Raw genomic sequence first — 13935 nt, 5'->3', positions numbered from 1 at the left:
GCTTGCCTAAACAGACGCTTTAGACCACCGAGCTATCTCACTGGCCTTAATTCTTCTTTCTTAATGTAGACATTCCCTACCATATATTTCCCTCTTAATATTATTGTTATGTATTTTGCTTTGTTTTAACATTCTAATTTTCCCTTTGATTGCTTCTTGGCACTGTGGATTATTCAGAAGGTTTTTTGTTAGTTTCCAAATATTTGCATAGATTTCTAGAGACCTTTTTATTATCGATTATTCCACTCTCCCCAGAGAGCATCTTCATGGGACTTGAGTCCTCTGGAATTTCCCAGGACAGATTCAGCCTTGTCTTGCTAAGGGTCATGCGTATGCCTCCAGTGGCCGCTCATCGAGGGTGGAGTGTTGTAAATGTTAGAGCAGATAGCCAGTGCTGGCAGTCAGCAGCCACCCAAACACACACAGATTTCTGTGGACTTGTTCCCTGAATTATTTAGGGAAGAATTTTGAAATCACCAGCTATTAAGTTCTCAAGTTTTATCAGATTATTTTATGCCTTCCTGTTGAAGTTATTTCTTTACAATTATGAGATGACCCTTTCTATCTCAAATATGTCCCTTTGCCTAAAGTCTTCTCTATCTAATACATTTAATACACCCCTTTCAGCATTGTTTTGTTACATTTTTCATCTGTTGTCTGTTTAACATGCATAGTTTACCGGCATCATTTACTTTGATCTTGTGTTTTAACCATTCTAATAGTCTTTACTTTCAATTAGGGGGTTAAATATTTAGATTTAATATAGTTGATTTTATTAGGTTGCAATCTAGCACGTGGATGTTTATTTCCTGTGGGTTCCTATGATTTGCGTTCTTCTTTCCACTCTTTCCACCTTCTTCACATGAGGCTTGCTGTTCTACTTTCCTGCTGCCATCTGCTTATCAGCCGCTCTGTTGGGGACTTTCAGGAGTTGGCTGCTCTGGTGTTTGTCCCAGAGTTCACCTTTGCCTTGTTACTGTTTTCATCCAATTATACCACTTCCTCCTGCAGCAGCAAGCTCCTTCCTTTCCTTTCTCAGCCTTTGCTTTATTGTTTCATCTCCTCTGTGCATATCTTATACAACTCATACTATGTTGCTAATATTATTGATAAAGTCTGTTTTCTCTCTTTAAAAAAAATAAAAGGCAGTGTTTATACATTCACACCTGTGGCTAGCATGCCGTGACTCTTCTTTTCTTTGGTCACACTCAGGTTTCGTCTGGTCCCATGTCCTCCAAATGAAAGATTTCTTTTGCCTTTGCCTGTAGTGTGTGTCTGCTGCTGGTGAATTCTGATGACAGCTTTCATATGACCAAAGAACCATTCATTTTGCCTTCAGTCCGAAAGGCACTTTTACTGACTGTGGAGCTCACTGAACTGCCTGCTCCCCCCTCCAGTGCCTTAAAGATGCTGCTCCAGTGCCGCCTCCCTGGAGGGTTCCTGACGTGACCCTGCTGTCCTGTTTTCTCTGTCACTCTCTGACTGCGTGTCTGCCTTTGTCTCCATGCTGTTGAGTTTCTCCCATCTTCATTGGTTTAGGTAGCGGTGGCCTCGACACTTTCCATTACAAGGCTTGAGGCTCGAGGAGCTTGTGCCTGCTTCTTCACAGGTGTGTGAGCTCTGGTTGGATGGCCTGCAGTGTGAATATACTTGCCTCATTGTTGGATACATATGCTCCTGTTCCTGTGCACATCCTTGAACTCTATTCTAGGAAGCATTTCACTTACTTGCAAATAGCCCAATTTAGCCACGTCTGTCTTTAAAATATCTTCAACAGAACCAGAGTCGCACTCAATGCAGCACTGTCTTTTGCCCATCACCACGGCAGGGCACTGTGCATGCTGTACACGGTGTCGTGTGCACCATGACATCTCGCTGGCTGGATGATGCGAGCAGGCTCTGAGCCCGGCCCACCCGTGGCCCTTTCCTCACAGTGCAGTAGCAGCCGGAATCTCAGGACCTCTGCAGATCTCTGTGCTTCCTCTCTCCTTCCCACTCCTCTGTGCCACCACCTCTGGGTGCTGTGGTCCCCTTAGTCTCTGCTTGTCAACTCAGGCACATTCCGCCCTCTTTCTGGGTTCCCAGCCCGAGGGCCAGGTGCTGCAAGCTGTCTGAAGGCGTCTGCAGGGCAGCCCTAAAGCTCACCTCATTTGATTTTTGTATCTGAAGAATGTCTATGCTTTGTTACTGATTCTTAGCATCTTAAAAACCGTCATTTCATAGATACGTGTTACCGCTTTGTTTTCAGTGGAGGACAGTGCAGAATGTGCTGCTTCCCTGGCCGGAAGCAGAGGTTAGTGCCCTCACGGTTCCTCTGCAGACTGGGATGCCCGCCTTCTCGGAGCCTCTGTGTCATATCCATGCTCGTGCTCTGACTGCGTTAGGGAGAAAGGCACCCGAAGAGACAAAAGGGGGTGTGCTGTGCAGGAGGCAGGAGCAGGCAGGACATGCTTGAGTGCACACTGTGACTTGACTTCCCTCACCTGTGCCCTGCAGTGAGCAGCTGTCCACGCCCCCCAGGTGTTGCTCTTAGACACCAGGTGTGGGGTGGGCGCCTTAGTGATCTGAGCAGAGCCATGAGTTAGGCGCGTGGACACTGCAGTGGCCCCGGGTTTCCATTGTGGTCCTGCTGTGGCCACGCTGGAGTTAAATGCCTGGTAGAGACCCGGGGCAGCGTGGTGCAAGGGTGATTAGGGAGGCCCAGAACTGAGGAGGGAGCTGCATTTTGTCCTGGAAATTTGGAGCTATCAGCAGGTCCTGGGACCAAAGAGAATGTGGGGAAAGATTTAGTGTCAAGGGAAGGGCTTAAAGGAAGCTCTCTGTTTAGAGGTGGGGAGGACAAGAGGAGCCAGCAGAAGTGGGGGACACCAGGCTGGTGTGGTGCCCAGTAGAAGAGGAGTGAGAGGCTTCAAAGGCATGGCTGACAGCACTCCTGCCTCTGTGAGCTCAGAGATGCCCTGCCAGCATCTTTTGCTTCCTGCCGTGGATAATGGGAGTGAATGCTGGGGGCTGGGGACAGGTCCAGAGGCCCACGCTTGGCGAAGCAGCGTGTGTGTGTGTGTGTGTGTGTGTGTGTGTGTGCTGTGGAGGGTGACGGGGACCAGCTTCTGAAAGTGTCTGCAGGGCAGCCCTGAAGCTCACTTCCGAGTGCTGTCTGGGTCACTGTACTGGTACTGGCAAGAAGGAGTGAGCATGGGGCACACACGTGTACACATGTGTCTATATAATATGGTTTTGTAGCATTCTTTCCTCGGTGGTCTATTGGGAGGCTTTCTTGACACTAAGTAGCGTATGCATCGTGATTTGTAGCAGGAACGCAATATCCAGGTGGAGAAGATGCGCCGTGACTTAGCAGGTGCCCTCTCATTGGACGCTTAGGTTGCGTTTAATTTCCTTCTCTCGCTAATAAGGCTGGGATAAGTATCCCTTTGTGTATGTTTATGTACTTGCCACATTAGTTTAGGAGGCAGGCTGCTGCAGTTGGGAACTCTGGAGGAGACAAGAGGAAGAGGGAGCAGTCGCGTCTGGGAGCCCTGGAGAGAGAGTTGTTTCCTATGAGAACTGGGGACAGGAAGTGTGCCCCTATTCTCAGCTTCCTGCTCATGGACAGCCAAGATGCTCTGGGGATGCTCCTTCAGATTAATTCAATCAGCCGAGCAGAAGGGTCACCCCACCTTCTGAAAAGTTCCCCTTGCAAGCAATCTTTCTAGAAATTTCCTCTTTTGAATTTTAAGTAGTGCAAACTGCTACGGTCACAAAGTGATGTAACTTCCAGATAGCTTGGTGAGGATCACCATACACCCCGAAGCCAGCCCAGCACCTTGCTAGACCCTGCCACATGCCTCTCCCGTGCCCTTCTATGCCTTGCTGGGATCCTGGGTCTGGACAGGACAACAGATGAGTCACTCGCTACCAGCATGACAGTCCTGAGGCTGCGGCCTCATTCACATCTGGAAATCTCCAGTGGCGCGCTGCCTTCTTCTCAGTAAAGAAAAAATGCAATGAAAAGTTTGTAATGACAAACCTCAGACATATGCAGTGAGCTTAAGCACCCACTTTATTAAAAGCTAAAATGATAAAACCACAGTCAGTATAGTTTTATGCTTCAGCACACTGTAGTTCTTGGAAAATGCCAGTCCTTTTCAATTTCATTTTATTTATTTATTTATTTATTTATTTATGTCCGGCATTAGACACCCTCTCATCCCGGGACTCTAACATCCAACTCCTAATGCCTCAAGATTTCATTAGACCCTTGACATTCATCAAGAATTTGCCTCTAGACCTTTGAGACTTCCAAAACTCACGAACATCACCACAGCTTTCCCTTTCCCTGTGGTGTGCAGTAAAGACCAAATAAAAAATGTGTGTGACTCCTTCAGGCTCCTTATGATTCTATAAATACAAAACTGAAGTCATTTATAAAGCTATTAAGGCAGATCCAGGCTAGACTTCTTACTGAAATGGCTTTCAGTCATTATTTTTCTTTCTCTCTAAGGCACACGACAAACAGGTTATATTAGAAGCTCAAGCCCCCGCTGAATTCCGCTTTCGTCTCCTACCGTGTCCCAAATTCCTCCTCAGGTGACATGGCGTCTGGCTGACTTCCTCACTCCCTACACCCACCATTCAGAGCAGGAGTGCACTTGCTCTGGGGAGCAGTTCTTCTTAAGAAATGAATTTTGCCTTCATCTGAGGAAGTGGGACGGTGGCTTGAAGCCCCTAGGCCACCTCGTGAAACTTCAAAGCCACCAGCCCCAAAGCTGCCACCCCATCGTGGCTGACACTGTAGAACGGCAAGCGGTCAGCGTGCACATGGCCAGGCCGTGGCAGGAGGCCCAGTTGATGGGAAGTTCAACTGTACAGCTCCCCAGCCGTTGCCAGTGCCCCTCTGCACCGATGCATGCAGCTGGTACCGTTTCTGTTCTTGTGTGAATTTAGTCCAGTCCCCAAGATCCTCTTCATACCCCAGTTTTGTTCAGCTGATGCAGGCTGGCTGTAAACTCCAAGAACAAGCAGCCCAGCAGGTGCGGTAGCAGCCAGGCCACGTTCCCCTGGGATTCTCCCTGGTGGCCGGCTGTCTCCGTGCCATTCCGAGATGCCGTGCAGGGGGCAGGACAGAGTTTAAGTTCAGTGGAAGAGACAGGCCATGAAGTGGACAGCAAGGAACATGTTGGTAACAGAAGGGCTGGAGCAGCACAGTGCGGGGATGGTTCGGGACTTGGCTTTGTGCCGTACATGGTGGCCCAGCTGGAGCAGGGGGCAGACAGAGGAAAGAGAAGTGGGGTGTTCTAGGACAATGATGGCAAACCTTTTAGAACTTGCAAACACCAATAGCCCAGTGCAGCCCGCATGCCATGCATTCACCACCACTATCCTAGAAGCTGAAAGAAAGCCTGCATGGCCAGGAGGTGGTAGACAAAGGGATGAGGCGGGGGGTGGGGGTGGGGCACAGCCCCTAGAGGTCATTACTGTATAATTAATGTCCCCAACTCAGACGCTTTTGAGAGGAAAAAGCAGATGGTATTAATAATCACTCCCCAGAGTGTCAACGTGGGCTGTCTCTGGACACCTGCGGGCAGGATCCTCTCGGCAGGGCCTGAATGAGCTGGCACATGGCTTCACGTCCCCTGTGCTGTCCTCCTCCCCCGCCATGGCTTGCGGGTCTCCCTGCTATCCATCCCTGTGGTGCAGACTCCTGCCTCCCACCCTTGGGAGGCTCCGTGATGAGCAGCAGCATCCTAAGACCCATTTTCTGTCCTCTTGTCTCCCCTTCCGCATGGGTCTCCTAGGAACACTGCCCAGGAAGTGCAAGAAGGAGCTGCTGGCAGTGAGGCTGAGGAACCGGCCCAGCAGGCAGGAACTAGAAGACCGGAATATTTTCCCCAGGAGGACTGACGAAGAAAGACAGGAAATTCGGCAGCAGATTGAGCTGAAACTCTCCAAGTAAGTGAGAGGGCACAGACTCGGCCATGGGAAGTCCTGCCTGCCCCTGTGCTGGGCAGCAGGCACAGCCCGTCCCTCAGCCCTGCGCAGAGCTCTGGTGACAGTGTTCTGTCCTGGGGACGGTCCTATACGTGTAGGAGGCTTAGCAGCCCCCGTGGGCTCTACTTGTCATTTCCCATGACAATCAAAACTGTTCCTAGACATCGCCAACTGTCCCCTGGGAGGGAAATCAGAGCCAAATCAGATGTGTGCCGGAGATGAGGGGGTCCTAGCCAGAAGGGACTGGACAAACTGGTAAGAAGTTCCTGGGCCAGGACCGGGGACAGGGAGAAGTCCCTATTCACCTGTACATTTTTTGGCAAGAATGTAGATGTGGTGTGGCTTGATCTTGTAAGGTTTTCAAGCAAAGCCACACTCACACGTACTGTGTGCCTCGGTGTGCACCTACGTTGGGGCAAAGTGGATGTGCAGTGAGACATCTGGCTGTGGCACCAAGCCGCGAGTCAGTACCAACTTTACTCCCCTTGAGGTGCCTGCTGGTCATGTGACCTCCTGGCGGTCGCTGTGGGTGGAGGTGACTGTGAAGGGGGAGAGCTGGAGGGTGGCCCAGCCCCAGCCATCCAGGCCATTTAGGTGGTCCAGAGCAGGAGAGCATACTCTGGTGGGTTCTTCTGGGAAGACCCGGCCCTCGGCTTCTGAGCTGCAGGGTGGGAAGGTGCAGAGCACAGAGCCCTGATGTGGCATTTGGTGTGTCATCCTCCTCCCTGTTCCTCTCAGCAGCTGCCAGCCTGTCCACAAAGAGCTCAGGGCTCAACTTGCAGGGACAGCGCCCTGGACTCCCCCAGGCTGCCTGTCGCAGTTTAAGCCCCAGAGCTGGCAGAGGGGATGAGCGGATCAGCTGGTGTCGCTGTCTCTGCCTCCTTCCACCCGCCCTCTGTCACAGTGCTTCTCATTGGGCCCTGCTGATGAGCGGTCAGGGAATGCAGGTTCTGAAACCACAGGCCAAAGCAAGACCTGAGAGCCTGCGACCCCAACCAGCTGGGTGCTCATGGCAGGTCTGCGGACCACACTTCGAGCAGCAAGGGTCTCAAGCAGGGTTCCCAGCTGTGGCTCCACAGAGGAGGAGCTGCAGGGTGTTCAGGAGTACTCCAGGCTCCACCCACTGTGTACTGGTAGGACAGCCCACCATGATCACCAAAAACAATTCCAACCAGTGCTTGGCGTCCTGTAGGGTATGAGAAGGACTTGTCTGCAGGTTGTCTCGGGCGCTTCCAGAGGCAGTTCCTGCTCGACTGTAGGCCAGGCCGTCTCCTGTTAGATGAGCCTTTGTCTGTGCTCCCCATGTGGACCTGGCGCCCCGGGTTCCCACCTCCTGCAGAGTCCTCTGTAGAGCGAGGGCTGGGAATGTTCATGGGTAAAGCCCAGGCACCAGCTGTGAGACCGCTTCAAACACTGAGGGTGCTGGGTGCTGCTCTGGGGCTCAGTTCTCCTATCTGGAAAGGTGGGATGACATCATCCGCTTGGCTTGCTGTCGAAGAGGGACTGCTGGGTGTGCTCGTGCCACTGTAATCCTTGTGAGGTCTCAAGCCATGTCACATGCTGACAGGCACGTCCCTCAGGAGTTGGCTGTTTTGAGGAGCAGTGGTGAATTCCCTCCGTTGTGCAGCCACGCTGTCCATCCCACCCACTCAGCAGCCGCACTGAGGCACTAGAGCAGCTACAGATGCTCTGTAAACTTGCAGGCATGGCTGGATGGCTATAAAACTTTATTTCAAAAATAGGAAGCAGCCCATGGAACGCAGTTTGCCAAGCACTGATCCGTTTTAGGGCCCACAGGATTTAGGATTTGAGCCTGTGTCTGGGATGGAACACACGGTGCACTCGGAACAAAGGAGAAAGGGCTCGTGCGGAGTCATGCTTTCAGAGGGTCCCCTCTCTGGTGGGGACTGTAAGGCAGGAGGGTGGTGGAGGAGAGCAACATCCCCACACGGCTGGGACGCGCAGAGCTTGGTGGAGACCGGGCGGCGCCCACCCTGCAGCCGCGCGCACACACAGAGCCGCCTCTTCAGGCGCCCCCACCTCCCGGCAGAGCATTTGGCGCCTCCAGGACCTGCTCACCTCCCCAGAGCCACACCTCTGAGCGCACGAGACTTCAGGAGCACGTTTTAGGTCAGACCGTAGAAGTGCCATTGTTGAGAGGTCTTTGCTAGTCAAAAGAGTTCTCGGGACTCCTCCTATCGTTTGCTTGCTTTCTAACTGCACCACTGGCAAATGCCTGCTTCAAAATGACACTGAGTTCTCTTGCAAACCGAAATATTAAGTGAATAAACAGAAGGTAGGGAAAGGGTGACAGCACATGTAGCTCACAAATACTACAAAAGCTGTCACGATGTCACTGAACACCAGGGAAGTCTGGGCGCCCATCCCTGGCGGTGGCTCCCGAGGGAGAAGTCAGGGCTGCCGAGGAGGTACCAGAAGCGAGAACCTGGCGTTCGCCTTGTGCTGTGACTCACAGCACCCGTAGCTAATTTTAGACCTGGGGCTAGGGTGTAGTAGCTCCCTGTAAGGCTGTCTTCATGGCTGAAAATGGAAAAGCAGCTGGACAGTGAGACAGAGAAGCCAGGAGCTCAGACACCGCCTCCCTCCCAAGAGGTCAGATTGGCTTCCCGAGGGGCACGGTTTGTTTTCCCTACAGGAATGGTTTAATTGGCTCTCTTTGTCTTTTGCCTCCTTTGTGATATTCTTCCAGCATCTCTTACTGAATAATTCAGCCTCTGGTTTCCATAGCAACGTGCCATCTAGCGTATCCTGAAGAGCTTGTGGTATTTTCATTCTTTTTTTTTTCTCTTTTATTTACAGGCCCATAATAGTTTATTTTCCTAGTGCTCCCAAGTTTTTCAGGGTAAACATTTTTACCCCAGCCCCACCCTGGGCCACGTGACACACACTCTGTGTTGCTGGTCGATGGACTATAGATAGCAAGGTTTGGGTTAACGTCCCCCTTTCTCTTTGTTTGGTACTGGAAATAGAACTCAGGACCTTGTGCCTTCCAGGCAGGTGCTTGTGCCACTGAGCTATCTCCCCGGCCCTAGCCCTTTCTGCACAAGGGCTTCCGCTTGCCTTTAAGACATGTATAAGAGGACAAGTACAGGGTGGAGGACCTGCAGTTCCCTGGTGTCAGATGGGGTCCCCAGCAGTGACGCATCATGCCACCTCAGTCCTTCTGCCTTACCCCTTAAGAAACACCAGCAGCAAGAAGGCCAGCAACCACTGTCGCTCTTTGGTGCCAACCATGCGCCCCATTTAGGTCACCCTCTCAGTGTAGAGATGAGAAAATTAAGTTCCAATGAGGGACTGAACTGTCTTGCGGCTGCCTAGCTAGCAAAAGCCAGCTTTGCATCTGCAGTCCTGGAGCACAGACCCAGCCTCGGCCGGGCCCCCGGGCCCCCAGGCGCTGTCGTGCGCAGCTGAGTCACGGCTTTGCCCTTTCTCCTGTTGGGCTAGCTTTGATCAGAGTGTACCTAAGCCATCAGCTGGTGACAGTCCTTTGGCATAAAGAACTCTGCTCCTGAGTTGGAGAGGGAGCGATCAGTGCAAAATGTCACCCAGCCCGGGGTCGGGTAGAGTTTGAGATCCTTCGTGAAAATATTAGGAAAAACACTCAGCCCAGCCGGGCTTTGGAGAAGGTAGACAGGCGAGCTGGAAGCCTGGCCTCCCAGCCTCGGTGTGCTCTGTCCTGGCCTGGGAACAGAAAGGGAGGCAGTTTCCTCGGGGCCCTGTGGGGTTCCCCGTGAGTTCATGGGAGAAAGCAGTGGAACATGGATGGAGACACTAGAGCTGGGGTTGCTCTTATGGCCCAGCTCACCTGCACTTGGGCTGGTTGCCACCTGCACAGGACACAGAGGCCAACAGCAGTCTCAAGAAAGTCACATGAAGCTGTTGGATAAATAGCGGCTGAAGGGCCAGAGCTGCTGGGCCGCCAGGTGCCTGTGACACCTTGCCGTGGATGCTTGCGGGAGGTGCCACATGCTGTGTGTGACTGTGGTGGTGTGATTCGTCTGGAGGCCCAGCACTGGGTATGCACCTCCTGAGTGGCGCACGTGTCTCCCATTAGCGCTCTCTTGGGGCGTCCTTTGTTCTGGGGCTGTGAGTGAGAATCTGATTAAACTCCAAAGCATCCTTCAGTAGTTGGCATTTAGCATGTTAACGCAGTTGTTAACTGATCTCTCAGCTCTCTTGTACATTCTGTTCCACTGCATTTAGAACAGCCTGCTACCACTTAGGCCTGTAAGAGAACACAGGTCCTGGGGGAAAAGACTGTGCCCTGCCTGCCCCCGCTGCACGAGCCTCGAGATCCGCAGGCCTTTAGAAGGACGTCTGATGCTCCAGAGGGTCAGGATGGAGACTGGCCAGCGCTGTGGGGGGCGACTGGGGGCCCAGGGCACCAGCGTGGAACCTCGTCTTGCGCACACCAGGCGCTGCACAGCTTCTCTGCACTGCAGACGTAGTGGTTTGAAAGTTTGGTTGTTTCTGTGCTTAGAGAAAAAGTGTATTCCTTCAGTTGCCCCCAAGAAAGCCAATTGTTTCTGTAGAGTGGAAGTTTCATTGTGGGATGGGGTCTTGTCTCCTGAAGGGTCTCACGAGCTCTCTGAGGTAGGTACTATGAGTGACCCCATTTTTCAGGTGAGGCAAATTCAGAAGTGAGTGTTTCTGCCCAAGATCACACAGCAGGGAGTGAAAGGAGGACATGCTGGAGTGGACAGCAGCCCTCTGAGCCCGTCAGTTCTCACCTCTGGCTGTGAAAATGGAATCCTAGGAGGCGGTGAAGTGCAGCTCCCTGGGCACCGCCCCCTCCCGAGTGGGGAGCCCTGTGTGAAGAGCCTGTGTTCCCCTTGGGTCACTACTGCCTTAACTATATTGTGACCTTCGCTGCCTTACCTGGGCTTCTGCTCAGTGGCGGCCGGTGGGCTTGTTGGTGTCCTAAGGGGAACACACATTCTGTGATCGATTGTTTTGGTCCGCAGGAAGCTCTAGTGAAGCGCTGTGCCCTTGGGGTGCGCGCCTGTGTCTGACCTTCTGTCCTATGCCCTTCGCCTCAATTTCAACTCTTCATCTGATCTCAGGGACATCTTCCTCTACATGTTTTTAAATCCAGTTCTGGACTTTTTACCTATTAAAATTTAATCCAAAGGCTGCATTGCGATCCGGGAGATTTTGCCATCTGCAGCGTTATCAGAAGGGCTTTCCACTGCTCGCTTGTGGCAGCGCTGTAGTATTTCAGAAGCAGCGGGGGTGCCCGATGGCCTCGTCCCTCCACCATGGCAGACCCTTAGTCTGCGCCAAGATCTTCACACTTCAGAGAGGGCTGTGTGATCCTTTTCCCACAGGACAAAGTCTTCTCTTTTTATGAAATATTTACATGAACTACATTTCCAGAAGTGTTAGAAAAGTATACCGAATTCGATATGAATGAAAACCAGCCATGAAGTCATACAGTAGGACCCACCAGCTCAGAAAGTAATCCCGGCGTGCGCAGGATGAGGGGGAGTGAACATATGTATGGAAAAGAACTTCACTCGTAACTGCAAACATAAAAATTACATAACAAGTAACATTTGCCCCCAGTTAACAATAAGACACTTACGTAATATGCCCCTTAAATGCCATGTTTTAATGATATTAAGAGGTAAGTACTGATAAAGAACTAAGTAGCAGTATCTGGCTCTAGAAGGGTGGGCTTTATCCCTGAACTAACCAGCTTTCCATCCCTGGGATCAAGCAGCTGACACACACAACCTAAAGAGGAGAGGCTGGGTTTGCATTATGGCTTCAGAGGCATCAGTTTGCGGCCAGCAGCCTCTAAGCACCATGGTGGAGGGAGGTGGCAAAAGAAAGAAAACTTGTGGTAGCCGGAAGCAGAGAGCAGGGAAGAGCAGAGGGGAGGGGACCAGGGTCACAGTGCCTGACGTCACCCCTTGGACCTCAGTCTCACACCTACCCGGAAGTAGCTTCGGCAATTCCTAGGTGTCTCTTGAGCCCATCAGGGTGACTGTGAAGGTTGAGCTTCACAAGCCCATCTCACCCCGGCAGTCACCTGTGAATGGGGAACTCGGAAATAACATCAGCGAGGGTGCCGTGCTGGGGCAACCGTTTGCGTATGCAGCCCAGAGTTCCATCTGCGGCAGCGAAGAATTTAGAAGGGAGAAGTAAGAGGAAAAGGGGAAAGCGAAGGAGTCCGAGAAGGTGTGAGTAGATTTGGCTCCTGTAAAAGCACTGCCGCGGTTGCCCCGGGCCTTGGGCAGGGCCTTCCTGAGAGGCCTCACAGGATGGGGCTTCTCCAGCTTCTCCAAGGCTCCCCTGGTCCTCTGCCTTTAGATGGCGCGTGGTGGTAGATGCTCGGGTCATGACCAGACAGTCCCGGGGCAGTGTCTGCCGGGGCATGCTTCCTGAATGTATCGCATGCAGCACACAAGTTCACCAGGTTGACATCCTGTACCTGGACTTCAGATGAGGCTGTGGGACTAAATGGGAATGGCATGGCTAGGGCGGCCCATGGACACCCAGGATCCCACCCTGTGCCAGAGCAGAGTCCCCAGGCTGAGGCTGTGCTAGTCCCTCTGGGTCCTCCTGGCCACAGCAGACGACCACCAGCACCAGTTTTCTGACATCTCTGTCGGTGACATGGGCTCTGCACGTCTGCAGGTTGTGTGGCTTCTTCTGTGGCCCTCCTTCTACAACCCAAGGCCTTGCAAGGGGTGAGATGTTGCTGGGCTGTGTCCTCACACACTGCGGCCGACCTTGCTGTTCATCGCGATAGGTTTAGGGCAGTGTGACAGCTGGGATCAGAACCTTCTCATCCAGATGTGCTTCCTGCAGGAAGTACACTGAGAAGTGGCGTCACGGTCCCCACAGGGCTGGGGGTGGAGGCTGGCTTTGTCTTGCTGGAGCCTTCGTTCTGCCATGGGTTTGTACCCGAGCCCCTGTGGACAATTCCCACAGCCGCGGAAGTGTCCTTTGGTAACTTGCAGACAAGTGGAAGGCAGCAGGCAGTGTCTGGTACCAGACTCGATCACAAAGCTGACAGTTGGACCTGGGTGGGTTGACCGAAGCTGGCAGGGCTCTGCTGCGGTTCTGGTGGGTGCCTCCCTCTGCTGGTCTTCAGGCTTCATCCCACACTGAAAGCAAAGAACCAAGGACACCTGGGAGAAGTCACTTGGGCTGTCATCGTTGTGGCCAGGAGTAGCTTCCCCTACGGCCCCTAAATCCAGCTGGGATTGGAGACTTTGGGTGAGCACAGTTCCTGCCTGGCTCCTTGAATGGGGCGTGGTGGGGCGCCCCACTGTAGGCTCTCGAACCCTCATGTCTAAAGCCAGGCAGGACTTCTGACTGCAGGTTCTGATGACACAGGCTGAGGTCCCTCGTGGTGAAAGGCCGCATTAATGGGGCCCGTCCGCATTAGCAGCACAGAAGCTCGTGTGGGGACTGGAGAACTGCGCTTGTGACTGCGGACACCGCAGGTGGCCGCCCTGATGTACTGGCCACGTGGCACATGTGCTCCTTGTCAGGGCCTGGCAGCATTGCTCGTTACAATGTCGTTGCGCCCTAAAGAATCTCGGGGACTTCGTCTTCTGCCCATGTTTCATCCACAGAGGCCATGCCGGAAGAAAGTGTCCCAAATGGGCCTACGCGTATGGCCATTCACAGCAAGGGTGGGGTGCAGAGCAGGCCCCGTTCACCCAGTCGGTTCAGGCGGCCTTGGCCATCGCTTGGGCTACAGGGAAACACCAGGCTCATGCAGTGGCCGGGGCCAGGACACAAAGACGAGCAGACCTACTCCACAGTGCAGACGAGCAGACCTACTCCACAGTGCAGACGAGCAGACCTACTCCACAGTGCAGACGAGCAGACCTACTCCACAGTGCAGATGAGCAGACCTACTCCACAGTGCAGACGAGCAGACCTACTCCACAGTGCAGACGAGCAGACCTA

General features: G+C 52.8%; 1 protein-coding gene across 1 annotated transcript in view; it reads left to right on the top strand.

Moving 5' to 3' along the window:
* Phactr3 (phosphatase and actin regulator 3) overlaps positions 1-13935 on the top strand; it is a 205782-nt gene that overhangs the window by 159853 nt on the left and 31994 nt on the right. The window contains exon 8 of the mRNA XM_004644177.2: positions 5793-5946. Coding sequence (XP_004644234.1) covers positions 5793-5946 — 154 coding nt within the window. The remainder of the gene's footprint in view (positions 1-5792; positions 5947-13935) is intronic.

Source organism: Octodon degus, unplaced genomic scaffold (assembly GCF_000260255.1).
Source record: "Octodon degus isolate 3935 unplaced genomic scaffold, OctDeg1.0 scaffold00194, whole genome shotgun sequence".
Lineage (NCBI taxonomy): Eukaryota > Metazoa > Chordata > Mammalia > Rodentia > Octodontidae > Octodon > Octodon degus.
The sequence above is the reverse complement of the archived record's forward strand: the minus strand, read 5'-3'. Positions and strand labels throughout refer to the sequence as shown.